At 39.7% G+C, this 27,198-nt stretch overlaps 1 protein-coding gene and 1 long non-coding RNA gene across 4 annotated transcripts in view; one reads left to right on the plus strand and one right to left on the minus strand.

The window, feature by feature from the left end:
* Positions 1 to 7,205: 7,205 nt before the first annotated feature.
* On the minus strand, positions 7,206 to 14,042 carry LOC120392871. Of its 2 annotated transcripts, none has more exons than XR_005591812.1 (4): positions 13,784 to 14,042; positions 12,793 to 12,839; positions 11,487 to 11,572; positions 7,206 to 10,304 (listed from the first exon to the last, which is right to left on the minus strand). It is a non-coding gene; the product is annotated as an uncharacterized LOC120392871 (long non-coding RNA). The 2 variants fall into 2 exon arrangements; XR_005591810.1 differs by having other exon boundaries at positions 11,672 to 12,839.
* The window catches only part of RELN (reelin), a 444,047-nt gene continuing 430,026 nt past the window's right edge, over positions 13,178 to 27,198 (plus strand). The window contains exon 1 of one of the 2 annotated variants that reach the window (XM_039517535.1): positions 13,178 to 13,801. In XM_039517535.1, the coding sequence (XP_039373469.1) occupies positions 13,558 to 13,801 (244 nt within the window). In that variant the 5' untranslated portion in view covers positions 13,178 to 13,557. The remainder of the gene's footprint in view (positions 13,802 to 27,198) is intronic. The other variant, XM_039517540.1, reaches the window with a different exon arrangement.

Below are 27,198 nucleotides of genomic sequence, written 5' to 3' on the forward strand. Positions count from 1 at the left end.
AAGAACTTGTTGCATTCTGCCAAGGTCACACAGTGGCATTCTGATATGGAATCTACTTCTGCTCTGAACACTTCTTTGGAAGGTTGGGGACCATCTGATGGCTTGTTGCTGAAATAAGCTGGTGACCTCGGTCCATTTTTTTAATGGGCAGATGTCCACAATCCATATACAAACAAGACTTCATAATTTGGCACTAATAAGCACCTCTTGCTGGCAGTCTCGGTAGCCCAGGATTTGAATGGACATTGAGAATTAACCCAAATCCACCAGTGGAGATGCTCTCTCCACAGACAGACACACTAGTTATTTTGTCTGTACTCTGGGTAAACAGACAGCTTCAGCCATAAAGCCTATTGTGAACAGTGACAAAAAAAATCTCTTTACAATTTGTTTTTGGGAAAAAAAGAAACCGAGAAAGATAAATGTGGCTATATGAAATTTAATCAAGTGTGTTAATATAAGGGCAGATGAAGACTAAAAAACTTTGCACTCAGGATATTAAAATTAAATTTCCTTTTGTACACCAACCTGTGTTCCTAGCATCATTTCTTCTACTCCAGCCTTGAACGTAGAAAGAGGCTTTTCATATGTGAAGCAGTCATAGTGCCAATAATATCAACCCAGGTTTTGAATGAACTCAACGTATTTTTTTCTGCCTTAAGCAAATCTTGTGTCCATACTGAATTAGTTAAATCATCTGTCATCTAATCCTGTGGCACCTTATAGACTAACAGACGTTTTGCAGCATGAGCTTTCGGTGAATAATACCACTTCTTCTTGCAAGGCAAGTGGCACACTTGCATGAAGAAGAAGTGATTCACTCAGCTGGCAAGCATCTGCTAAAACGCCTGTTAGTAATGCTTACAGATTTTTTTTTTTTACTTTAGACTAACCAGACTGATACTGTCATCTAATGTTTGTTTTGTCAGTAATATTGACAAGATCTGAGTTGTTCATCAGCTGATGTATGGAGTGATGCCACTGGACAAAACAGGTTGTTTTTTTTTAAAAAAGAGGATTTCTAATGCAACTTTTTATACCTTTGGATATTATGGAGCAGATTTTTCAAAACTGCATGCAGCAAAGTTTGATACCCACTTTGCAATGGTGTAAATAACTGCACAAGATGAAAGCCAACATACATTGGTGTTTGCGAGTACCTGAGTCATGCGCACATATTGAACTCTTTTAACAGAATGTGGTGGTAATACCATCTGAGAGCAATTATTTGAGTTTCTGTAATTATGATCCTAAGTCTGTAAACCCTTATTCACAGCAGTAATCACCCAGTGCCCAAAAAATAAAGTATAATTGGAACTACTTGTATGAGTAAAGGTAGCAGGGCTGGAACATATGTGATATCATTACAATGTTCGTTCTAATAGGTGGGACATGTAGGAGAAAAAATGTGGTCTACTGGTTGGAGCTCAAGTTCCTTTTTGTATAAAATCTAAGATGTAATTCTTACTCTCATTTATAAAGTGCTCCGAGGCCCTGGATAATAGAATCTATATACATGCAAAGTATTGTCATTATTTATTAGCTTTCTTTAGCACTGTGGGAGTTATATAGAAAGCAAAATATACATTTATCTTGATCCTGCACACCCAGTAGCCTGCAGGAATAATATAATTTATCAATAGTTTCTTTATGGGTCTTATTGTAACATGGAATGGAAATAAAATATAGTGTTGTCCTGATACCATTGAGCTTGCATATGCCATTGATCACCTGTGAACACTAGCTATGTAACAGTCATCTGTTTTTTTCCAAGCCAGCTCTTCCAAGTAAATGTCTGCATGGTGAAGTGCCTTAGGACACTTAGGAATTGGGTGGAGATTATTGATTGGGAAATAGCTATAGACAGAATATAACTTAATTAAGTTTGCTAGAAAAAGAATGAAGTCAGTATTTCTTGATATGTGGTTAAGTGATTTATTGTATATCTGATTTTTTAAATAAAGTTTGCTTTGCACATTACTAAACTCATCTGTTGTTACTTTGCTGTTTTATCCCCCAAGGATGCACAGAGGTGAAATTGCTAAATTTATTGAGCTTACTTTGGCTGAAAATGACACTCCTAAATCACTTACACACGTCTGAAATTTTTTCCTAAGGATAGGGATTAATTCAGCCTCATAATTTAATACTCATAAAAGAGGGAGAAACTGAGTACTATATGTCATTGCTATTATTATTCAAATAAAAAGTGAAATCTTTAATTATGCTGTTAATTTCCATAATTATGGTACTTGACATTGATAAATGTAAATGGATACTAGACCAAATAGAGCTGTTCATTTTAAAATTTATTTATTTACTCTATTAAACTGATGGGATTGAAAAATGGCCAGCACTAGCTTAGTGAAAATGATGTAAGGATCATGACAATCAAATTGTAGTCTTTGTGGAGATAGTCTAACATAAGCAACAAGGCTGTGTCAGAAATCATATTCTTAGAAGTTCACATTTTTTAATGCGTGGGGTAAAAATATAATAGACAAGAGGGTGCAATGGGACATAATATTATGTATAAGCAGTTGCTTATGATTCATGCCTATAAGTGTAGCTCTTTCCTCAGAAGTGGGAGTAATAAAATGATCTACAACAAACTATGGTAACCCTATGACTATGGCAAATGTTCTTCTATCTGCATGAATTTCCTGCGGCAGTGATTCTTTTGAATACATGAACTCGTATATTATAATATTTTGCTGTGTATGTCAGATATAGTTACATTTCTTACCTTGGCTTCATTTGAAGAGGTTTCTTTAAGCTGCTTGTTTCTTTCTTTTTTATTTTTTCCCAATATTTTCTGACATCTTATTTTTCCACAATAAATGACACAATACTTTCTGGAAAAATATTCTGCTTTATCTCCAGGAGAAAACAGTAGGTGGCTTACTTTTTGGCATTCCTGCCTTGTTTGCTACTTTTCTAGGCCACTTTCCAAAGAAGAAGAATACTGTGCTTTGGACTTCTAGAGGGCTTTCCATTCAAGGCTCCCAAAATATTTGACAGATATTAATTCATTTAGGGATAGAGTGTGGCCTGGTCTACATGGCTGTGCAAGGGCATAAGGGGGAATAAGATCCCCAAATGTTCCTATGCATCCTCTCTGGACCTTGTAGGTATCAGGAGGTAAATGCATGCTGTAGACCTGCTATTCCCCTTCGCCTGAGCAAGTCTGTATGGAGAAAGGCAAAAATAGGCAGACCCTTGACTCCATCCCACCTTGCTCCTTCCCAATACTCTAGCAGCTGAGCTGGTAAGAGCCACTAGCAGATTACTGGTAACAAAGAAGGAATCATACTTCTCCAAAGCACAATTCATTCTTTGGGGTGCTCTTGAAGTGGTGATCCCAGGACTGGAAAGCATGCCTGACTGAGAGAATTAAGGAGCTCAGTCTACTAGCTTATTGAAAAGAAAGGTAAGAAGTGACTTGATCATTGATAGTGATCAATGGCTCGATGTCTAGTTGGCAGCCGGTACCAAGCAGAGTGCCCTAGGGATCGGTACTGGGGCCGGTTTTGTTCAACATCCTTATTAATGATCTGGATGATGGGATGAATTGCACCCTCAGCAAGTTTGCAGATGACACTAAGTTGGGGGGAGAGGTAGATATGCTGGAGGGTAGGGATAGGGTCCAGAGTGACCTAGACAAATTGGAGGATTGGGCCAAAAGAAATCTGATGAGGTTCAACAAGGACAAGTGCAGAGTCCTGCACTTAGGACAGAAGAATCTCATGCACTGCTACAGACTAGGAACTGACTGGCTAAGCAGCAGTTCTGCAGAAAAGTACCTGGGGATTACAGTGGACGAGAAGCTGGATATGAGTCACCAGTGTGCCCTTGTTGCCAAGAAGGCCAACGGCATATTGGGCTGTATTAGTAGGAGCACTGCCAGCTGATCGAGGGAAGTGATTATTCCCCTGTATTTGGCACTGGTGAGGCCACACCTGGAGTATTGCATCCAGTTTTGTTGGACAAATTGGAGAGAGTCCAGCAGAGGGCAATGAAAATTATTAGGGGGCCAGGGCACATGACTTGTGAGGAGAAGCTGAGGGAACTGGGCTTGTCTAGTCTGCAGATGAGAAGAGTGAGGGGGGATTTGATAGCAGCCTTCAACTACCTGAAGCGGGGGTCCAAAGAGGATGGAGCTCGGTTGTTCTCAGTGGTGGCAGATGATAGAACAAGAAGCAATAGTCTCAAGTTGCATTGGGGGAGGTCTAGGTTGGATATTAGGAAACACTATTTCACTAGGAGGGTGGTGAAGCACTGGAATGGTTACCTAGGGAGGTGGTGGAATCTCCATCCTTAGAGGTTTTTAAGGCCTGGATTGACAAAGCCCTTGCTGGGATGATTTAGTTGGGGTTGGTCCTTCTTTAAGCAGGGGTTGGACTACATGACCTCCTGAGATCTCTTCCAACCCTGATATTTTATGATTCTATGGTGTATAATTACCTACACAGAGAGAATGTATCTGATACTATAGGGCTCTATAACAAAATCCAATAGCTGGAAGTAGGATAAACTTAAACTGGAAATAAGTGGTAATTTTTTAACAGTAATGGTAATTAACTATTGGAACAATTTACCAAGGGATGTGGTAGATTGTTCCTTGAATACTTTACATCAAGAGTGGATGTCCTCCTAAAAACTATCCTGTAGCTCAGCCACAAATTACTGGATTTGATGGAGGAATTGCTTAGTGAGATTCTATGGCCTGTGTTAAACAGCAGGTCAGACTAGATGGTCCCAAAAGTACCCTCTGGCTTTAAAATCCACTGGCCAGATTTTTAACTATACTAAGGCCCTGTTACATCACTCTAGTGGTGTAAATGAGCCTTAGTGTGATTTAAAATCTGCTCTATTTAATATGTGCCAGTACAATCTAGCTCTTAGTTTCAAAACACCCTTGTGAAACAGGTAACTATTATCTCATGTTACAGGTGAAGAAACTGAGACACAGAGATGTTAAATGACTTGTCTATAGACACAGAGGAAGTCAGTAGGCATGCTGGGAGTAGAACCCAGATCTCCTAATTCCTAGACTCGTGCCTTAATGATATAACCATCCTCCCTGCCTAGGAATATAATTTCCGTGTCCTGAGATATATTTTGCACTATGAAGGAGGTTTTCATTGACAATCAGTCACTGTAAGAGATTTCTCAGTGACCTTAAAGAGAGCTGGGAGGAACAGTTGACTCACAAGTGATGAATTTTATACTTCTAGTAGACAATTTGCAATAAGGAAAAAATATCTGTTCATTGTGCAATATTCTGGTTTGCTTAATGCTTGCTCTCATTGCAAAATAAAAATTTTAAAACTAACTTGCAATTCTATTTTTTTAGTCCATCTTATTTTGTTGCTTGTCAAAGTCACTTTTTTGGGTCAGAATTAAAGTAAAATTCTATTCTCCTCTTCACTTCCTCACTAAAAACACACACCTTGTGTCACCCTCCCAGCATTCACCACACCCTAGGCCCATTTTTTATGTTCCTCCCATATTTCTTGGACAGGGCTTCTTATGAAAAACAAGTAATTTGACAATTTATGAATGCCAAAATATGAGTGAAGTTAAATAACAATAATTCAGTCCTTTTTCTGTGCAATCCTTGTGATGTAGATTTTTACATAAGTTTCATAATAAGTAGGACCTAAATATGTGGGGACTGCTGGGAATGGGAGAATGAAAAGTGAGGTCTGTGAACAAGTTATCATTTTTTTTCTCTCTATTCATGTGTCCTGTTCCTTGGTTGTTTTCCCACCATCTCTCTTCCTGGTTGCTTTGCCATTATATAAGTATGCACACACACACAAACACACACTGCGTCTCTCTTCTCCCACCACTCCCTTTCCTTTCCCTATGCTGGCAGAGCAGCAAATAAAATTGAGAACATTGCACTGCTGCACTTTTGTGTTGTTCCTCTGCTTATACATGGAGCAGAACCTAGAAAAGTGTTGTTGTGCTGTACTTATGTACGCCAGCCCACTTTGGCCCCAATCTAATTGTACTAGCTGGCCAGAAACTTCCTGTATAGATGGGAGAGAGTGTTTCTTTAGGGCCCTGTCTTTGAGGGAAATTGTTATAGTCTGCAGCAGTTCTCAAGCTGTGCGTCAGGACTCCAAAGTGGGTTGCATCCCCATTGTAATGGGGTCGCCAGGGCCAGCACTAGACTCACTGGGACCTGGGATTGAATCCAAAGTCTGAGGGCTTCACCCCAGAGTGGCAGGGCTTGGACTTGGGCTCCACCCCTCCACCCTCTGCCTGGGTCATGTAGTAATTTTTGTTGTCAGAAGGCGGTCACAGTGCATTGAAAACCGCTGTTATAGAGGACATAGAAGTACTTCAATGCATTCTATATTGAGCTGACTAAAAGATAGATTTGTTATTAATATTTGTATTACAGTAGCTCCAATAAGGCCCTCTCAGGATCAGGGCCCCACTTTTCTGGGTGCTCTACAAATACGTATTAAAAGACAATTCCTTCCCTAAAGAGCTTGTAGTTCAGAATGCAGCAGCTCAATTACTGTGCATGGGCAAAGAGTTACCGCCTACCTGCAGCTTTGCTCCCTGAACTGGATGTTTGTTAATATGCAAATAGAGCTGAAGGTTCTAATTTTAATATTTGAAGGCCCTGACCGACTAGTTCTCACATAAGTTACCAAGCTTCTGACACCCTATGTATGTCTCATCTCACCCCACAGGTCAGAGAGCGTGGAGTTTTTAGTTCTGGGCGGCAGTATGTCAAGATAGAATGTGTGCTGCCTATATCTTTGCTGCTGTGACTCTTGACCCTTGGAACGCCCTCTCTTCTGAGTTGAGAAGTGCTCCAGGCTTAGCCTTATTTCAATGAGTATTTTAGACCTTCTACTAATTCTCAAGTTTTTGGTATAACTTTAGTCATTTTAAAGAATTTTAATTGACTTTAATCTGTTTTTTTTTTTACATTTAGTTGTCATTTGTATGCGTTTCCTGACAGGCACTATATAAATAAAATGTATTATAGTAATGTGCTCTTCCTGCACAAACCAGTATTGTGTATACGTTTGAGAAAAGTGTTGAATCCTCATGCACAGTTTCACTGACATTTGATTACAGAGCTCATCTTCAGCATACCTCATGTACTTTATATATACTTTAAACACACTGATGTTAAGACAAATTCTTAGCAACTGCAGTAAAGTATATTGGTCGACTATATGAATTCTGGTGCTCTGCAGGATTAACAATCTTTAGATGGAACAGAAGGAACATCTTTTACAGACTTCCTCAGGATTTGAATTCTAGCTTCCTTGAAAAGGTAAACAGTCAAAATTGTCATAGGCTGTTAGTCATGTGTACTTTAGGTCCTTGAGGTTATTTTAGTGGGAATAGTAAAGTGGAGAGATAATTTAGGTTGTAAAATGGTCTAAGGGTTTCTTTTGTGGCCACTGACATTTAAAAAATTCTTCAGATAAAGGCTACCGAGGATAAATATTTGCAAGTTAATAAAAACCGTGGAAGCCTCAGCAGGCAGGTATTACACATGTAAACATCTAGCTTTTTTTTTTTTCAGAAATCCAAAGTTGCAAATATACAGTAGGAAACAACATTATTGGACATCAATGTTTGTACAGGCAAATGTTTCCTAAAAACACAATTAATCAAATTACACCAAAAATAAAATTTTCAAAATAAAAAATTGATCAAGAGATTTTAAATTACCAGCATCCATTTAAATATATTGAAATACACTCTTTGTGCTATATTCATAGGGAGCATCAATGCACTGGATCAGAAACAGAGAAGATTCTATTCTTATGCCTATACATAATCTCCAGACCATGCACTGAAGGAAACAAAATCCATGAGTTCTCTGAAGTAACTAAAACTACAGAGAACTCAGACCCTATTTTTAAGAATTGTTGTGTGTCTGTCTGATGTGCACATCTTCATATACGAGAAATAGTCAGAAAGTTTAAAATAAGTTTTAAGGTCAGAATCACACAAGGTACCATTGGTTTGTTTTTTAAACTAAACAGAGGTTGCTTGTAGTAGATTTGAATACTGAACAGTATATAGTAGAAAAAAGCAGCATTCAAAACAATATGACAAAACATAAAGGTTTCATGCATATTAAAATTGTAATGCCTAACATTTCCATTATTAAATCACATAGAGGAATGTTGCTGATGTTATTTTGCTGATTTGAAGGCATTTTTAAAATCTTTTTTTGTAAATGGCTACAAGATCAGTGACAAATGTATGGAAGTGGGCTCCAAACTGACCAATTTTGTAACATTAACAGAGTTTGTCACATTAGGAAGATGTGCCAGGTTGTTGTTAAAAGAGAGACTTTATCAATATTATTTTTTCTATTCAGAATTCATTAATGTTAACAATTAGCAATAATAAATGTTAATTTAAAATAATTTGATGGAAATGCAATGTAAGGGAGAGAGAAGGAGAACATATGATGGTAAATGTTATATTTTCAGATGAAATGGTGAGATTCAGAGCTGCCAGAAAACAAAATACATATTATACCACTCCACTGGAAAATGAAGCAGCCAAACAATTCCCATTGTTCCCATCACAGAAAAATTAAAATCTCGTAATAACTTAGGCATGGAAGTTGCCTACAGTTTCACTTTTAAGGCTTTGTTTAGAAATGACTTGCGCCCCACTTAAGATCAAAGTTCATGTAACTGGCAAGAAAAAATTGCATTGCTGTATGACCATGACAAGTACCGTGCACAAAAAGGGAATTCATCCAGAAGGATTATTTGGCATGGCAAAGATGCCCCAGCCCTTTCTGGTAAGTAACTGAGGCAGTTGTTGCATAAATAGGGACAGAGAATAGAAGAATTAATAAACAAAATACTTTGTTTTGAAAGGGAAGGCAAGATTGACTAGCTACTAACTATTCCTGATGTGCACAGACAGCACTCATATGATAGACGCCTCAGCTGAACTTTACAGCAGAAAGGAACAAATTTTGATCTTGTTTTAGACAGCAACAGAATTCGCATTGACCTCAATTAATGGGATCATGATTTGACCCCGTAAGTAGGGGGTAGCTGGAGAAGAACTTGACTACCTGGAACAGAACTGTCTTGATTGTCCCTAATTTGTATTCTGCAGTGTGGGGCTCTCCGTTTTTCATATTTTCTCAGCTATATTGCTGAGGTAAGAATGAGTGGGCTGGAAAATATATTCTGAGTGACTTGATATGACTGTGTCCTGTAGTTACAATGGAATTATTTCCTGAATACCTTGTATCGCAATATCTAGTCCATCGACTGGTGTGCAGTTAAAAACCATCCCTACTGTCTGAGCTTAATAACATGCCTGAGCTACAGCTCATGTTAAGCCCAGGGGTAAAACTGCCTCTAATAATGTGGTAATATTTTTTCAAGGATGAAGTGTTCATGAGCAATTTTGCCATTGTATCAGGTACAAAGATGGTTTCTCATGAAACCATTTATCTGTATCAAACACACCATTCTTCCTTATCCATCAGTGATTTATCTTCAATGAAACCTTTAAAGAAGTACAGATGCAGCATATGCACTGGTCATGGATGGAATACATGCATAGAGAATGTAGTTTGTTTGCATTGCTGAGTTTTAAATAGAAATATCCAGTGGAAAGAAGATTTTCTACTTTTAACTTTTCACACTGTGTCTCCATCTTAAAATCCTTATCAGCAGTGGTGAAATAGGAAGTGTTTCAACTTCCTGTCTTGTTTTTGATTCTCCTTAAAGACTTTGAGTGCTGTGGAACAATGAATGAATGGATCTTTGACATCACAAGTTCCAAACAACACAAGACAGATGTGTAGTCATGTTGTTTAATGCACTGCTGCAAGACACTTGGATACTATGGTGAGAATATTTCTGTGATTTTCATCTGCATATGTAAAAGTCTAGTCAGTTCCTTTATCTTGGTGCTATCCGTAAAGAATGTGGAGACAGGATCAGCATCAGAATCATCCAGATGATCAAAATGGCAAAACAGCTCTCTCCTACTGTATTCCATGAAATCGTTTATCTGTATCCAATATGTTCTAATGTTGGCTCTTTCTTTATAGGTCAGTAATGTTCAACATATACAGCCTACATTGCACCTTGCAAAACCACATACCATAGCCAAATTAATAAAGATGCTGCTGTTTAATTCAGTTTTCACGAGTCAATATGGACTGCAGCCATGCTGTGTGATGATCTCTCCAATCCTTTACCATATATCACAACGATGCCGGGGTTTTGTGTGGCTTTATTAGATGGCTCATGAGGATCCTTTCATCAAAGACCCTATAAAATGTAAATTATTTATTACAGCTGTTGTTTCATTTTGAGATGCACAGGTTGATCTTTAGTCACTTTTCCTATATAAACTGGAGTAATAATAATCTCTCTACTATTAATAAATAGCAGAGGGGTGAATGGAAAATACTGGCCAAAGACATTGGGGCAAACTCATGCTCTTACAAAATGAATCATGGGAGTGTAACTGTCTACACCAGTCAAGGAGTCACTGCACTGGTTGCTAAAACCTCATATGAAAGATTCAACACCCTCACTTTTCTGAAAGCAGACTGCATAAAACACAATGTTTCTAACCTGGAAGGGTGAAGGATGGTTGAGTCCAGTGGTGCTGCTCCTCCTAACCTCACAGCTGCAGCGCCCACTGAGTGGAACCAGGTCTGTAAGGCACTCTACTTCCAACATACCCCATGGTCTCTGAGGTCTAACAGGACATCAAGGTAAAATGCTTTATGTCAACACTCCTGCTAGAGTCTCAGCTAGGTTACTCCAGCCATGTCCTGGATCAACCTAGCTGAGACCCAGAGCCTAGGGATGTTTTTAGCTAGAGTCTTGTTTCCCTGGGAGATTCAAACTCCCATTCAGGAACTTATGAGAGCACTACCAAAATCAGGAAATTTGATATGCATGATTATTGAGAAATGTGAGAAAGCAGAGGAAATGTGCATGGAAGAGGAAGGAGATGCTGCTTTTCAAAGAAAGTAGAGGTGAGAAGACAAGAAAGAGGAATAAGAAATAAAGGTGGAGCTGTGAGATGGAGACAGACAGGTAGGATGGGTTTGACATGGGAGGAGAGAAAAAAGGATAAAGAAATGGAGGAAGGAAATAAGCAAGGAGAGACACCCAGCTTCTAGCTTAGCACATATAATTTGCTTGCATTCCTTTACCTTATTTCATTTACCTGGTAGGTCTCTGTAATTTTAGAAAGAAAACGACGGGATGGGCTGTTTTGAGAACCTGAATTAATATTGTTAGCTACTGTGGATTCTAAGCAAATGGAAACAAAGATAGAGAAAATAACCTAAAATTTGTGAGAATGGGCCCTATCCAACTCCCAATGAAATCTGTGGGAATTAGATCAGGCCCCAAATGCCTCTGGCAGATTACCTACCCACGTTTATTTAGAGAATTGTCCTTTGAAAAAAATTCAGTGTTGACAACTATACCTACATCCCAATAGAAGCAGCTGAGCTCCACTTTTCCTGCTGCAGTGGAAGCAAGTGATGGCCCAAAGGTTCCCTCTTCTCTCCACCTGCCTGTTTTTTAATACGTAAAGAAAGTCAGTTATGTTTGGCAACACCCCAAAATGAATTTGTTGGCTCCCCCCAAAATTGTAAATCCAATCTTGCACAAACCTGTACAGCCATGACCACAGTGGTGAAGAGTTAAGTGTGAATATGTTTGGGGAATGGCTGATAAGGAGCCTAAATCATTCAATGTTTACTTCATAAAATCACCTTGCATAATTTGGCACAGTTTGGGATTGTTGGAAATCTCTTCCTAGGAAAAAGTGAGTATTCCATAGTAAGACTCTGAATGTATTGTATTGGCAGAGGTTTGTGAGAGAGCTTGCAGAGCATTTGCCTCCACTGTGCTTGGCTGTACCAAAAGATATTATTAGCCCATCACTTTCATGAGCATTGAAATTCACAGAGACTCACAAATGTAAAATAAATACATAGATTTTAAAAGGAAGATACAGAGCCAGCTTGAGTCTCATCTGAGACCATCAAGAGGTTCGGTGTCCAAGGCAGTGGCTCAGAATATTAGGCCAGTTGGAATGGGGTTTCAGATTGTCTTTTCCCTTTCATCAAAGGCCACCAATTGTACCCTCTCTTTATGAGGAGTCTCCATGGGAGTGAGTGTTTTCATGGTCTGATCCAGGCTTGTCAAAAACAATAGTAAAAGTGAATAGGACTGAATAAAATGAAAAATTGTAACGAAATTTTGCTAGTAGTGGGTTTGCTTCAGTTTGGTGTAGAGCGGGCAGTGCAGCCAGGTACAGCAGATGGTGATGATCTCCCTTGGGTCTAGTATGTAGAATCTACATCAGATGCATGGAGGTGGGCCAGGGAAGCAGGCTGTATGAGGGGAGCAAAAGATGTAGGGCAGATGCAAGGTATGTTCCATTCTACTTGTTCTTCCTTGAAGGGGGAACCTTTCCCTCTGGCAATGAAATTAATCCAGCAGGGACCCCCTGAACTGTCCCATTTTTGCACTTCAAAAATGCTGGCAGGTACGCTCTTCTTTCCAATTACATCATGTCACTAATGCTCACAGTGGCTGTATCTGGGCATTGGTTGGGATCCAAGTGTGGGGTGGGAAGATGCATTAAAGCCTGGCAGGTCTGCTCCCATCTCCTGATGCTGTGGTCCTTCTGCCAACCCATCCTCTGTTAAAAATGTATGTTTTTATGCATTATTCCTGCAGCCAGGGCTTCATGTTCAGCGGCTCATTTAGTCCCTGTTACACTTACTCCTTTGGCCGGGGCTCCCTCTTTCCTTTCCATTACATAGGTCAGGGCTGAAATAGACATTAAAACCCAAATGTATCATCACCATAAACGCTTCTGCTCACAAGAAACGGCTCTTTTCCATAGATCACAAACTCTCCTTTCTGGGTGATAGTACCAAGGTGCCAACCCCACTACCCCCCCCCCCCAAATAATTTTAGCAACGATCACACGCCCAGGGAACCAGGAGGAGGGAGCAACCAATACAGACAAAGACAGAGCAAACGGGCTCTGCCTAACTCTCCCAACCAGCCCCCTGCCCGTCTCCTCTTCATTTGCAACAACAACAAAAAGGGGGAGGGATTTCCCCCCTCCCTTCTACCCAGCCACCCGGGGAAATAAATTATTTCCAGCCCGTGCGTTTTCTGCCTCGCCTCCCCCCCTCCCCTGTCACTGACACCCTGAGGGGCAGCCGAGGCAGGCGCTCGCCCGGCTCCCACCAGGTTGCCCTGGAGCGCGAGGGCGGGCAGGGCGCAGCGCGGAGGTGTGGAGACTGAGGCGGCGGGCAGAGCGGGGCTGCTTCCCCACCCCTGGCCAAGGGGGAGTCCGCGCAGCTGCCCGGCCGGCCGGCGGCTCCTCCCCAGCTGCCAAACTTCCCGGGCGGCCGCCTCGCAAACTTTTTTTTTTTTTTTTTGCCGGCTGGGTTTCGGGTCGGCTGCTCCCCGCCTCAGCCGGCTCTGCCCTGTAGGAGCAGGAGCGTGCGGGGCTGGCGGCAGCGGCAGCGGCAGCATGGAGCGGAGGCAGCAGCCGCCGCCGAGTTTCCCTCGCGGGTGGACTGTGCTGGTGGCGGTGCTGGGGCTGATGCTCCCCGGGCGCCAGGGGGCGGCGGGCTACTACCCCCGCTTCTCGCCCTTCTTTTTCCTCTGCACCCACCACGGGGAGCTGGCCGGGGATGGGGAGCAGGGAGAGGTGCTCGTGTCCCTCCAGCTCGCGGGGAACCCGACCTGCTACGTACCTGGCCAGGAATATCACGGTAGGTGCCCGCGCCTGGTCCCGCGGCTCCCCCACTCGCCTTCTCCGCTGGGCCGGGGGAGGGGGGGGGGGATTAGGGACTTGTGGCTAGCGAGGGAGCCCACTGTGCGACTCGCCTCGTCCGCGAAGTTCTCTACGCCCCTGGGCGGGGTGTGTGGGTGAAAGTTGGTTGAAATGTGAATAAGGAATGACTGATTTGGGCTGGGGACGCCAAAGGAATCTCCTTTCTCCCCACAGATCATCTGCTTCCACCTCTACATGCTCATTGCTTTCCCCAGGCAGATCAAATATATATAACCCCCCCACCCCCAGTTCTCTTATCAGCTGATAATATTGGGATAGGTTATTTACCTGGCAGAGCTTCAGTGTGGCTAGGAATCTCTTTAGAACATCACTGGGACACTTTACATACTTAGTCCTTTTTTTTTTAATATAGTGTTGCTTGCAATTGCATGGCTTGCTGGAAAAGTTCACATTGTTGAATGACCCACAGTGGTCTCACATTTTCATGCAATATTAGCCCCTCCTATCATAATACTCCTGATGTTCAGTGCTGTTAAACAACTCCATGTACCTATTGGAAAATTGCACTGTTTTCTTGTAGAGATTTATTTTCAGACGTCACTATTTTTTTTTAGATGTTAACATCAGAACTGTACATTCTATATTAGACCAAGATGAAATCTTGCAACAGTCTGTTACAAACAAAAAATTAGCTGGTGCCTATATTTCAGGCTATCCACCTATTAATTTAATAAAACTGAAAATGTGGGCAGAGGTGTGTTTTACAGGACATATGTATAAAGACAGAGCCTGCTGGCTAGTTCCCTGCCATAGAGATTTAAGTACTTAACACTAAGCTATTTCATTGATTTAATTAGGACTTCAAGAACATCAAAATAGTCTCGACCTATCCTGATAATTTAGTAGGGCCTGCAGGTGTTTTCAGTCTTTGCTATTTGTACTAACTGTGACATAAAAGGAAAATAAGCGATTACTTATAGAGTTTCTATGTCATTTCTGATGTAAATTAGGAAGACAAATTAATCCTTGAGGGCTCCCTTCTACTTTGTTCCATTGTCAAAAATATAGTAGCCTAAAGAAGTGAATTTTAGTTTATCTGTATTTGAATACAACTTCTCTGGATTACATCTCTGTTGTAAAACTGCCTGGGCTTTCTGGTCCCCATCTCTTAGGAAACACAGCTGCTTTTTAATGGAAATTCGGATTCCGAACATTCATTTAGGTCCTGATCCAGAGCTCACTGAAATCAGTGGAAGTCTTTCCATTGACTCAAGTGGCCTTTGTGTCAGACCTCTTCTGAACAGAGCTGACACTAGGCATAAGCATGCTGAGCAATTGCTTAGGGGCCCGAGCGGCTCAGGGGGCCCCTCTCCTCTATTCACTTTTTAGTATGTGTTGTGTGTATGGGGAGGGGGGAAGGAGGGACCTCAAAAATATTCCTGCTTAGGGCCCGCAATGGGCGAGAATGGTCTCTGCTCCTGAGTAAACTGTAGTCCCTTTCCTTGATATACGTGCACTGAAAGAGCTGATAGGTGCCATTTGGAGGTCACCAGTGTCTTTCATCGACTGAACAGCCAATATGATTGTGACACTGGCTTGACATGAGGGGTGATTGAGCTTTGTCACTCAATGTGACCCCAGGAAGGGAATTTATCTATAAGAGCCAAAAGTGAGAGTGTTAGGTCAAGTGTTCACAGCTTGTCTTGAAGATGGAGCAATCAAGTTTTATTGGGAGATCATGCACTGTAATTATGAATAACTTCATTTTTCTAACTGCCCAAACTGAAGAGAGTTAACACTTAGGCTTAAGTAAATTATCCATTCATGCAAAATCTTTACTTCCCTGATTTAATGGATTATGTGTTTATCACCTTGCTGATTTCGCCACCACATATACATGTGTTTTAGCTCCTGTGAAATAGTTTACATGCTTTTGGTTTTGCCCATAAGTGCCTATGTAAACCAGTAATGGTATAATTTAATGGTATTATAATAATTTCTTTATACAGGAAGCCTGTATGTGTAGAACCTATATAATACATAGTCACTGTACATTATTTAAGAGGCACTGACTAAATCTCCTTCTCTCTCTTTGTATCCTTATGTAGTATTTCACAACTTCAGAACAAAAGCTAATTTTAGAATACATTTTAAAAAGTGAGGAAATTAAAAGTAAAAACTTAAACCACCATATAAAGAGAAAGATATAACAGCACTTGGTTAAAGATGGAATTAATCTCTTAACTTTGAATTATCTGATTATTATTCTATCTAAAAAAATTTGTTTTATGTAAACATTTTTGTCTCAATGTTCTTGGTTTTTTTAAAAACTGGATTAAAAGATGTTATAATTTTTTACTTTAATTATTAAACCTCCAAGGGAATTCCAATTTTGCTGTCTATACTTTTTAAGATAGACAATGTACTTTTGATCCAATTGCTAAAAATCGTATAGAGCTTTCTTTAAAAAATAGTTTGAGGTCTATATATAGTAAACTGCTCGTGTAAAAGATGTAATTTAACCATATTTATATTTTCTCCACAATCTCCAATCTATATATTAAAAATCCAATTTTAGTTTTTAAAAGTTAATGATAAAACTAGGAGGAAAAAAGCTTAAAAGAACACATTTGTTTTGGAAACTCTTAAATACTGTTTGTTTTTTCTTTCCCAAAAAAATACATCTTGTTTCATGGCTAACAACTTATTTTCCAGGTCTCAGCCTGAAGTCAATGTTCAGACCCAAGTGTATAACCTTTGAAAAATGTGGTTTATCCTAGACGTGGTGAAAGAACTCTGAGTATGACTGCCCGTTGTGTGGATTCCAAGGCATTAGGTGAACAGTGATTGGACGTGTTATGGAGCTGACAGTTTTAGTCTCCCAGAAAGAGACTTTGGGGAGGTGCAAATTTTGTGCTGCTTTGCTCATGCTCTCTCCATAGATGTCAGTGTAGAGCAGCATCAAAGCCTCACAGAAAATGTGTATCTCTTGCCTTTGGGGCTTGTGCTGCTGTTATTTGTGGTTTGGATTGCTAAAGGATGGGAGAAATTATCACCCAGGAATGAAAAAATCCAAATCAGAGGAGGGTCCTTAAATTAGGCAGGGATGGCTTTGCCTTTGCTGTTTTGAGTTAGAAACAATGTGATCTTTATCAACTGCTATAACTAGTTTCTGAACACACTCTTACATGTCATTTTTGCATACCCACTTTCAGATGTTGCCAAGCTCCCAAGAATTTTGGACAATGGCCTGTATTTATCCTGATGAGTGATTGCAGGGACTCAGGAGATGTGTAAGCATCAGATCCAGACCAAAAATAATGCTGTTGGTTCTGATTCTCAACTGCCTTGCACGTTGTGTAGTCATTTGTGTCCAGACTTTCAAAAGTGCTCAGCATCCACAACCAGGGCCCAGTTTTCACCAGACACCAATATAAGTCACTAGATTTTCAACATAGCTCAGTGAGTTATGTGATTATCCCTTTGAAAACCTGGACATAGGTGTCACAGTGGGAGTTGCTGGGTGCTGAGCTCATTTGAAAATCTGGCCCTTGCAGCCTAATCCAAAGGCCATTGAAGTCAGTGGGAAGACTCAGATCTGGCCCTTATATATGTGCAGAGGGGATATAAAATGCTGCTAAATGGGGTTGCCAAGCCTCCAGGATTGTCCTGGAGCCTCCAGGAATGAAAAATTAATCTTTAATTAAAGATTATGTCATGTGATGAAATCTCCAGGAATACATCCAACCAAAATTGACAACCCTAAATCAGAATGATAATGTTTTACAACCACTTTGCACTGGTGTAAATGAGTATACAAGGTACAGGACAATGAGAGTCAGCTCATTGAATATGCCTTTTGTTAGGCCCACTTCAGTTGTATCATCACACATAATTTATTAACTCTGGCTTTATTCTCAATGTTTTGCTTGAACTTTAAATTGTAGGTTGACTCACTGGATCATATTCAGACCGAGCACAAGCAACTGCTGCTCCTTCTAAGTCAGTCCTTGAAGTTGAAATTTGGTGCACTAATTTTAAATTCACAAAGAATTTTAAAGTATCTTTTTATACTATCATAGTAGGGAACAATACATGAATCAGTATTCTAAGAGCTAATCCTATTCTAATGAGTACAGAACAAAGTACGTTAAAATGATCTTAAATAAATTATTGGTTTATATAGCAATAGTTCTGAGAAAATTACACCTTTTTGTAAAATAATCTTATACAATATTTCCAACTTGTACAGCTCGGTTTTTCATTTTTGGTACACTAATTCAGTGCTCACTGTTAGGAAAAGAAAGGGAAAGGTACTAATTGCTTTGCTATATGCAGTCCCTGTATCACATCTGAAACATTTTTGTGTTATACACAACACATACGCAGACAATTATTTTAATTATTCTTTTAACAAACACAATACATTAAGAAAATAAATTCATACGATCTGAAGAAATCACATGGGGCAATTCTGTTTTTAACCAATATGGTTTAATGTTACTGTAAAATGCAAATACACTGTGGGTCACCATTTGTAATGTAAAAAATATCCTTTAAAAGTTTTCTCGTAAGGAAACAAAAATAGTGAATTTTCAGATGCAGTACTGATGTACAATACAAAGGGAGTTTTAAATATGTGGCAATAATTAAGTGCAGGTGATTAAAAATAGTTTACTAAAATAAATATGGTAGGCCAAATTCAGAGAGGAGTGTAATCTGGTGAAACCCACATCCCAAGTGACTGGAAGAGAGGAATGCAGCAGGAGAAGCAAGTAAGAAAGGGTGTAAGAAAGTGTATATTTATTAAAGTGACCCCATTCTTTTACTTATAGTTCATACTCTTACTGCTTGCTCTGGCTCTTCAGTGTGTAATACCAACTTAGAACTATGTAGATTCATATACCTGCTTTCACCCGTTTGCCCATCTCACACCACCTTACACATCAAGAGAGGAAAAACAGTCTTGTGATTAAGAAAATGAACTGGGAATCAGGCAATTACAACTGCAGACACAGGCTTCCTGTGTGACGTTGTGGCAATCGCTTGATCACTCTTTGCCTCTGTATCTCATCTGTAAAATGGGAGGTAATAATACCTTTTATCTCACAGGGATGTTTTGAAGCTAAATTCTTTAATGTTTGTGATCTGCTCAGATACTCTGATGAGCACTATACAAAAATGCCTCAAAATACACCTCTACCCCGATATAACGCGGCCCGATATAACATGAATTCAGATATAATGTGGTAAAGCAGCGCTCCGGGGGGGGGGGGGGGGCGGGTCTGCGCACTCCGGCAGATCAAAGGAAGTTCAGTATAACGCGGTTTCACCTATAACGCAGTAAGATTTTTTTGGCTCCTGAGGACAGCGTTATATCGGGGTAGAGGTGTACATAATTAAAAATCCCTAAAAACCACCTCTGAATATGGCCCTGTCTCTGGAATAAATAAATATATTCAATAAGTAATTACTTATTGAATAAAGAGAACTTTAGAATATCTCCTGTTCTTATATATGATTAATTTTATTTGCTTTGGCAGATATTTCTTTCTTTCTTTAGCTTATTTTATGCTTAATTAAGGCCTTGAATTGGCAAGGCACTTAAGCATGTACTTAAGTCCATCCCTACTCAGTAAAGCTTGTATGTACTTGCTTAACTTTAAGCACATGCTTACTTCCTGTTGAAACACTGGCACTTAAACATGTGCTTAAGTGCTTTGCTGAATCGGGCCCAGCTGATTTGCTACTGGCATGTTGGTAAATGATACTGATCTTTCTTTATATAATTTATATTCCTCATGTCATCTGCAAAATGGGATAATATTTCTTCAGCATCTTATTCAGAACATTTAACTTACATTTAGATCTCTATGGCAGTCCCTGTATTACTTTATTACCAGTCTATCATCATACCAATTTTTGTGCAATGGTATAATGGTGATAGGCAGATGGGTGGAAATACATATATACAATCCATACCTAAGGTAGTTTAATACAATCTTGTTAGCATTATTTATAAAATTACCACTTCATTTTTAGATTTTGTATCTTTAAAAACATTTAATATAATTGTGCAATGAAAATAACTCTTTTTTTCAATTTTCAACCAATTTTTTTTGCTGCCCTTAACGCAAAAGTGACTATTTCCCCCAATTTTGCTTCATCTTTAGATCGCTTAAAAGCAGCTTCCAACTGATTTCCCATGACTGATGTCAAACTGACATGTGCAAGCTCTAATTCTACTCCCAAAATAGTTTTCTTTAATGACACTTACATTTCTTTTCCACTTTCTATAGTTATTTTTTTCCAGAGCTGGTCAAACTTCTGAAAATCTCATCTAATGTTATCAGTTTCCATCAATGATTGTTGCTATTCTTAGATGTACTGTATATTGTCAGGAACTATTCCTTTGATAGGTACTAAAAAACTATGTCCAGTAATAGGTAAGTTCTTATAAAATGTTCCTGAAAATCTGACCCTTTTCCCCTTCATTGGTCAACCACATTACTTGTAAAAATAAACAATGTGGTTTAGTATCTCTTTATTTTAGCACTTTTTGTTTTATTCTTAAAGGGAATAGATAGTTTTGTTACCCATTTTGTATAGCACCTATTCTTATATTAAATTCTTGTTTATGTATTTATTTTTGAGATGGCTATAAAAAGCAAAAATAATATGATGGACTCTGTAGTGAGAGGGTAATAGAAAGAAAATGATTGTGGGGAAACAGATCTATATGAGGTACAAGAGTGTAACAGTGTTACACAGCATCATTTACAACCACTGTTTTCTATAAGCATATCCAATAATTCAAATAATCTAAAGTGCTCATTGGAAATATCTAGGAATAAAGTGTGAGGTGCAATATCAGGGGGTTTGTTTTGGTGAAAGTGAGGACAGATTTGCTTCCATGTTTTCAAATTTTGACTGTTCTCTTGAGAGCTTCCATTTCACTCACTCATTTATATCAGTGTTTGGTCTGAGAAAGACTGGAGAGTTCCACCTTTTGGAAGCATCAGTTTCTTCTAAGTGAAAGAGGCATGTAGAATCTATTGATCTCAGGAGTCCAGTTAGGCACAGGGATTCAAGGGCTGGAAGGTGGTGGCAGAGAAGAGAAAAGTATTAAGAATAAGGAAAATGTTAGTGCTAAGATCTCTTCTCTCTCCCCTATTTTATAAAAACTCCACAGTAGTGGGACACTTCCACAGGACATATAAAAGGAATTCTTCTGAGCTCAGCATCGGCAAAATACATCCAATTCACCAATGTTTACATAATGCATCCTACTGAGATTCCATTGTAGTCAGAATATATTCTCTTGAATAAACTAGATATGGAGATATAAAATGATTTCTTAATATTTTTCTCTATTCTCTATATAGTCTATATTATGAGTTTGTCATATTTTAGCTTCAGGACATAGTGTAAGGCCCATCTCTTCTCTTAAGTTTGTGCCTGATTGGGTTGTTATGTCTCAGTATATAGCTGAATGATGTGTGTGTCTTTTAATTTTGAAATTATGGTATAACTCCAAGACCAAATGATGGGAGTGTTTGTAAATTAAAAATAAAGATCTGCTTTTGAGATCCAGATCCCAAAATTGAACAATGCCAGACTTATTTCTATGAAGTTAGTAAGAAAAGCATAGACAGCATTACTGCTGACAGCCTTTTACAGACAGTGTTTCACTAGAGATTTAAAACTGTAAGGAGTTCAGCTACCATCATTTTTAATTCTGGGTCCAAATATGTGGTCAACAGATGGCTCAGTTATAGATATTGTCATACTTGGGTTTTGTGGAGGGAGGTTCAAGGTCCAAACAGATTCATTCTTACAAATGAAGTGATTCATTCTTACAAATTTGCAAGAGAGGCATAATGCTCTTTAAATCCTTTCCGCCCGTCATCAGAGGGTTGCCTCCTCCTATAAGGAAGGCTGCATTGTCCCACATTACAGAAATCAGAATTGACATATAGAAATGGATTGTGTATTAAAGCTGGGGTGCCAAAATTATTGCAGGAGAGGAGAATTATTATTGTTTGCATTAAGATAGTGCTCAGTATATACTAGGTGCTGTATACACAGAGAGGAAAATATTATTCCTGCCTCAAGGAGCTTAGTCTAAGACCCAGATCGTGCACTGAGGTCTGTGTGGCTGCAAAGGCCCTCCCACATAGAACTCATTGCATTATTGAAACCTGTCACACACCAATGTGTAGGCGGTGTGACCTAGTGGTCAGAGCAGGAGTCTTACCTGGTGGTAGAAGCAGAATCAGAGGACAGAACTAGAGGTGTGGTCACTAGGCAAAGCCAATGGTCAGAGCATGGGGAGTCAGGAACCAGAATAGAACCAAAGGGCAGAGCTGCAGTTGTGGTCAGGAGACAAGTCAGTGGTCAGAACTAGGAGTTAGGAATCAGGAGTTCAGAGGTAGGCAGAGATAGGGCTGGAGTGGAGCAGGCAAGGAGGGTGGAGAAAGGGCTGGGCAGTGGAACTCTGGGCGTGGAACGCATTGAACAGGCACTGTGCTGCACTTGCTACAGGGCTTAAATGGGGACCTGTTGGCCCTTCTGACCAATCAGGGAGCACAGTCAGTTAGTGAGGGTTTATTGTGCTCTACCAAGTTCATTGCATTGCTAGGCAATGAAGCCCACAGACAGCTGAGTTCTTGATGGTACCTCCCTGCTCCAGGGCTCCTCCCAGGGACCCTCAGTTAGGGAAGGAGTTGTCAATGAGTGGTTTAAAGAGACAAACATGAAAGATGGTGGCACATCTTGAAGGATTCTGGGAGTTGAAGCTTGCAGGCCACTGGGTATATTTGTTCAGTGATCTGAAAAGACCGAAGTATTGGTGGTCAGGTTTGGCTCAAGGATGGTCTGTTCTCAGTTTTTAAGTCAAAAGCCAAACCTTATCCCCTGCTGAAAGGTTTGGGGCAGCTTGTCACTTTTGATTGGCATAGTGCTTATGTTCTTTGAGTTCCTGCTGTGTTTCCTGAAAATGGTTTCTTCATACGGGCACAGAGGCCACATGACCCAACATAGTTTTTAACATAAGTTCATAGGATTGGCCACCAGAAGTACCTAGCAATCAGCGTCCAGATTTTCAATTGGCCGAAATGTCCCACTATGGGCATGTCATGGCACAACTGTAGTGCCTGAAGCTGCCCTTGTGAATGTAGAGATGATCCCCATGATAAAGGATGTTTTGTTGTAGATGAAACTTTAAATCTGGGTCCAGTGCATATTTGGTGATGTACCTGACATCCTGCTGGAGGGTGCGGAAAGCAGCTTCTGCAGAATGTTCTCAATTAGGGCCATCCAAAATGCTTGCGGTTGTCCATACAAAGCTCTCAAAATGTTCAAGGAGAGGACTGGACCATTAGGAGCAAGGATGACCACTTGAGGACCTCTCTGGTGAGCAGGCTAAGTTCTAATCCCACTCAGGACTAATCCATGGGGTAAGACTGTGGCTGCAACATGAACTGGAGATGACATTGGTTAAGAAACCCATAAAATATGGCATGATCCCCATCAATTTATTGGGTAGGGCCAGCTTGGGTTCACAGACAGTAAATGTGAGAGTTGTGGGGACAGAAGATGCTGTCTGGGCTTGTACCTGGCCTGGAGTGCTGCATTCTGCTCATGTAGAAGTTGTTGCAGCACCCCAGTACTGTCTGAGAAGGTGGGTTTGGCTCCTGTTGGGGCTGTTCTGGAGGGGAGCTTCATGGCATGGGCAAAGTCCCTACTATCTTCTAGTGGACTGCTCAAACTGTCACACACAAGCTAGTGGTTGGAGCAGAATCAGAGGACAGAACCAGAGGCGTAGTCAGTCAGAGCCCAGGGGACTGAGCCTGGAGGTAGCTGAGTTTCTGACAAAATCTAGGAAGCCATGCAACATTTAAAGGATGGTGGAGAAGGATATAATTAAAATATCCATGCAATTCTTACGTATTTGTTTTTAGTATAAATATTTATATACATTTTATACATCAGATCTATATGTTTCAAATTGATAAAAGAACAGATTTTTACACAACATAATTTATCTATGGAACTCATTGCCAGAAGATATCAATGGGACCAAAAGTTTAGCAGGATTAAGAAAGAATCAGACAATTATAAGGATAATGAAAATTGTTACAGTTATGTTAGATACCATAGGATAAAAATATACGTATTTAACACCATATATACCCTTGTGCTTCAGGGCATAAGCCAACTGCTGACTCTCTTGCGGGCAGGTTTTTCCATTGTGGTGGTTTTCTTTTTTCTTCTTGTACTTTCCTCTGCAGCATTGTGCATTGGCCATTCTTGGAGATAGTATAACAGACTAGATGGACTATTGGACTGATTTGGTATAGCAAGTCCTATGTTCCTATTATTGTTAGATTTTTGGAAATAAATTGTAGCTATTTCCCCTTATTTTGTGAAAATGGCTTTATTAATAGCAGAATATGCTAGCATGTAGAATAGAGTCTAATGTGACCACCTTTGAAACACCCTAAGTAGTCTAAGGGTTTGTATACATGGACTAGCAATACCCACTAGGGCTGTGATTTCTAAAGCACACTAACAGGTCGTGCTCAGAGTGGTCCATGTAGACTCTGTTGATGTGCAATAAAAGTCCCCTAGTGAGCACCAGCCGGGGCTACATGGACCAAATAATATGCAACACATTAATGTGCTTTAGAAATCACACCCCTGTAGTGTACATTATCTCACTATATAGACAAGTCCTAAGAGGAATCCAAAGACATGATCCCTATTCCTGAAACACTTTCAGGATTAATTTAGTGGCAGCAAAATCCTAATTTATTTCTCCCCCTATTGAAACAGATTCACCAAATTAAGCAGGGATCAGACATTGTCAGAATGCCCTGTAACTTTCTGTATTTGATTATATACTTCCTCAGTCTGCATTTTTAAATGCCATGGTTTTGAAATACTGTGTCATTATTTGCATATCACTTATTATCAAATCACTTTAATTCTGAGGTAAAAAATGAGGGATGCTCCCACATTTATCTTTTATTTATTATGTCTGGGTTATACCCTAGGACTGACCACCAGATTTGTCATGGCATTGTTAGTTATATAATCAGGAAAGGAAACAACACTATCTGACCTTCTAGAACATAAAATCTTCCTTAATGATCCTAGAATTGCTATGAGGATTTCAATAGCCTCTGATGAAAGTTTCAATCTTTTTTACATGCTTCCTTTCTTTTGTTAACATTTCCTGCTTTCTCATAATGCATAAAGGTGTACAGTGTATAAATGTGTATCTGGAATATTTATTTTATTCCAACTTTTTCCAGTTTTCCCCAGCCAATGGTCTAGGCACATGACAAACACTTATGATGCAACATTTAAAATCTGTATAATCACAAAGAATAGACTGCCTGTGAAAGAGACCTTCCCAGCCTCCAGGAAGATTCCCTCTCATCAATCCCTCCTCCTGTCCTTTGTCTCCAACCCTTCCCTAGAAAAATCCTAGAAGAATGGGGAAATCTTACAGAGCGTCCTGAAGGTCACCATATCCAGTCTCGTTATAGTAATATCGGTCACCCAGGAATATGGAGAGAATAATATTTATGAGTCCATAGTTTTCATTTTCCTTAATCATTATCTTCTCCCAGTCTTTTAAAACAGGAACATATGATGGAACATGTCCTCAGCTGGTGTAAACTGGCATAGCAATCATGGGAACTGAAAATCTGGCCCATGATATTGCTGAACAAAAGGAGCTTAATAAATCCTTCTGATCCATTCCTCCTTTGAGATAGTAGCTTTACCTTATAATGTTTTTTCTTAACAGTTGTTTAGCTCCTATATGAAAAATATATTTGCACTACTTTCTGTTTCAACTGTATTAAATCAATAGCTGTTATCATTTTTTATTTCCTAAAATAATGTCTGTCAAGGTATTTATCACTGATCTTCTTTTAATGACTCTGTGTAGTGTATCCTTAACTCAATTTTAATGTTCTAGGAATTACCCTGTTCTCTACAGATCTGTTACAATGGATAGGTATGTCATCTGTTTACAGCTTGGAGTCGGAACCAGACCTGGCAGTAGGAGAATGGCTCCTTCCTCCCTCCAAAATTCCCTTCTGTGTATCTGCATCCCCAGCAGACCTCTGTGCAGCAGAACTTTTCTGAGAGAAATTCCAAAATTTGATTTCAAATTTCTGACTAACAGTTCAGCTCAATGTGTCTGTCCAATTCCCGGTCATCTCCAATTCCCAGCTATTTATTCCTACCCTTTATTTCCTATCCTTTAAACAGTTACTGAACAATAAGAGGACCTTCTCTCTTGTCCCATGACTGACTATTTTGCTTAAGAGCCTTTGGTGAGGGACCCTGTCAAAGGCTTTCTGAAAGTCCAAGTACGCTATATCCATTGGATCACCCTTGTCCACCTGTTTGTGGAGCCCATTAAAGAATTCTAGTAGATTGGTAAGTCATGATTTCCCTTTACAAAACCGTGTTGACTCTTCCCAACATTATGTTCATCAAGGTCTGAAAATTCTGTTCTTTACTGTAGTTTAAACCAATTTGCCTGCTACTGAAGTTAGGCTTACCAGCCTGTAGTTGCCAGGATCGCCTCTGGAGCCTTTTTAAAAAATAGGCGTCACATTAATTATATGCTAATCATGTGGTACAGAGACTGATTTAAGTGGCAGATTACATACCATGGTTCTTCAATTTCATATTTGAGTTCCTTTGGAACTCTTGAGTGAATACCATCAGGTCCAGGGGACTTATTACTCTTTAATTTATCAATTTGTTCCAAAAACCTCCTCTATTGACACCTCAATCTGGGACACTTCCTCAGATTTGTCATCTAAAAAGAATGGCTCGGGTGTGGGAAGCTCCCTCACATCCTCAGCATTGAAGAAGCAAGCAAAGAATTCATTTAGCTTCTTTTCCACATTCTTGTCTTCCTTGGGTGCCCCTTTAGCACCTTGATCATCCAGTGGCCCCAGGCTTCCTGCTTCTGATGCAAATCCAGTCGGATTCCACTGGGGTCAATCCTGGGTCTGGTATGATTCTGTATTTTAATTAATGACTTGGATAATGGAGTGGAGATTATATTTATAAAATTGCAGATAACACCAAGTTGAAAGGAGTTGCAAGCACTTTGGAGGACAGGATTAGAATTCAAAATGACCTTGACAAATTGGCAAATTGGTCTGAATTCAACAAGATGAAATTCAATAAAAATAAATGCAAGGTACTTCACTGATGTAGGAAAAATCAAATATACAACTATAAAACGGGAAATAACTAGGTAGGTGGTAGTGCTGCTGAAAAGGATCTTGGGGTTAAGTGGATCCCAATTGAATATGAGTCAACAATGTGATGCACTTG

The sequence above is a fragment of the Mauremys reevesii genome, linkage group 1, assembly GCF_016161935.1.
Source record: "Mauremys reevesii isolate NIE-2019 linkage group 1, ASM1616193v1, whole genome shotgun sequence".
NCBI classification, from domain to species: domain Eukaryota; kingdom Metazoa; phylum Chordata; order Testudines; family Geoemydidae; genus Mauremys; species Mauremys reevesii.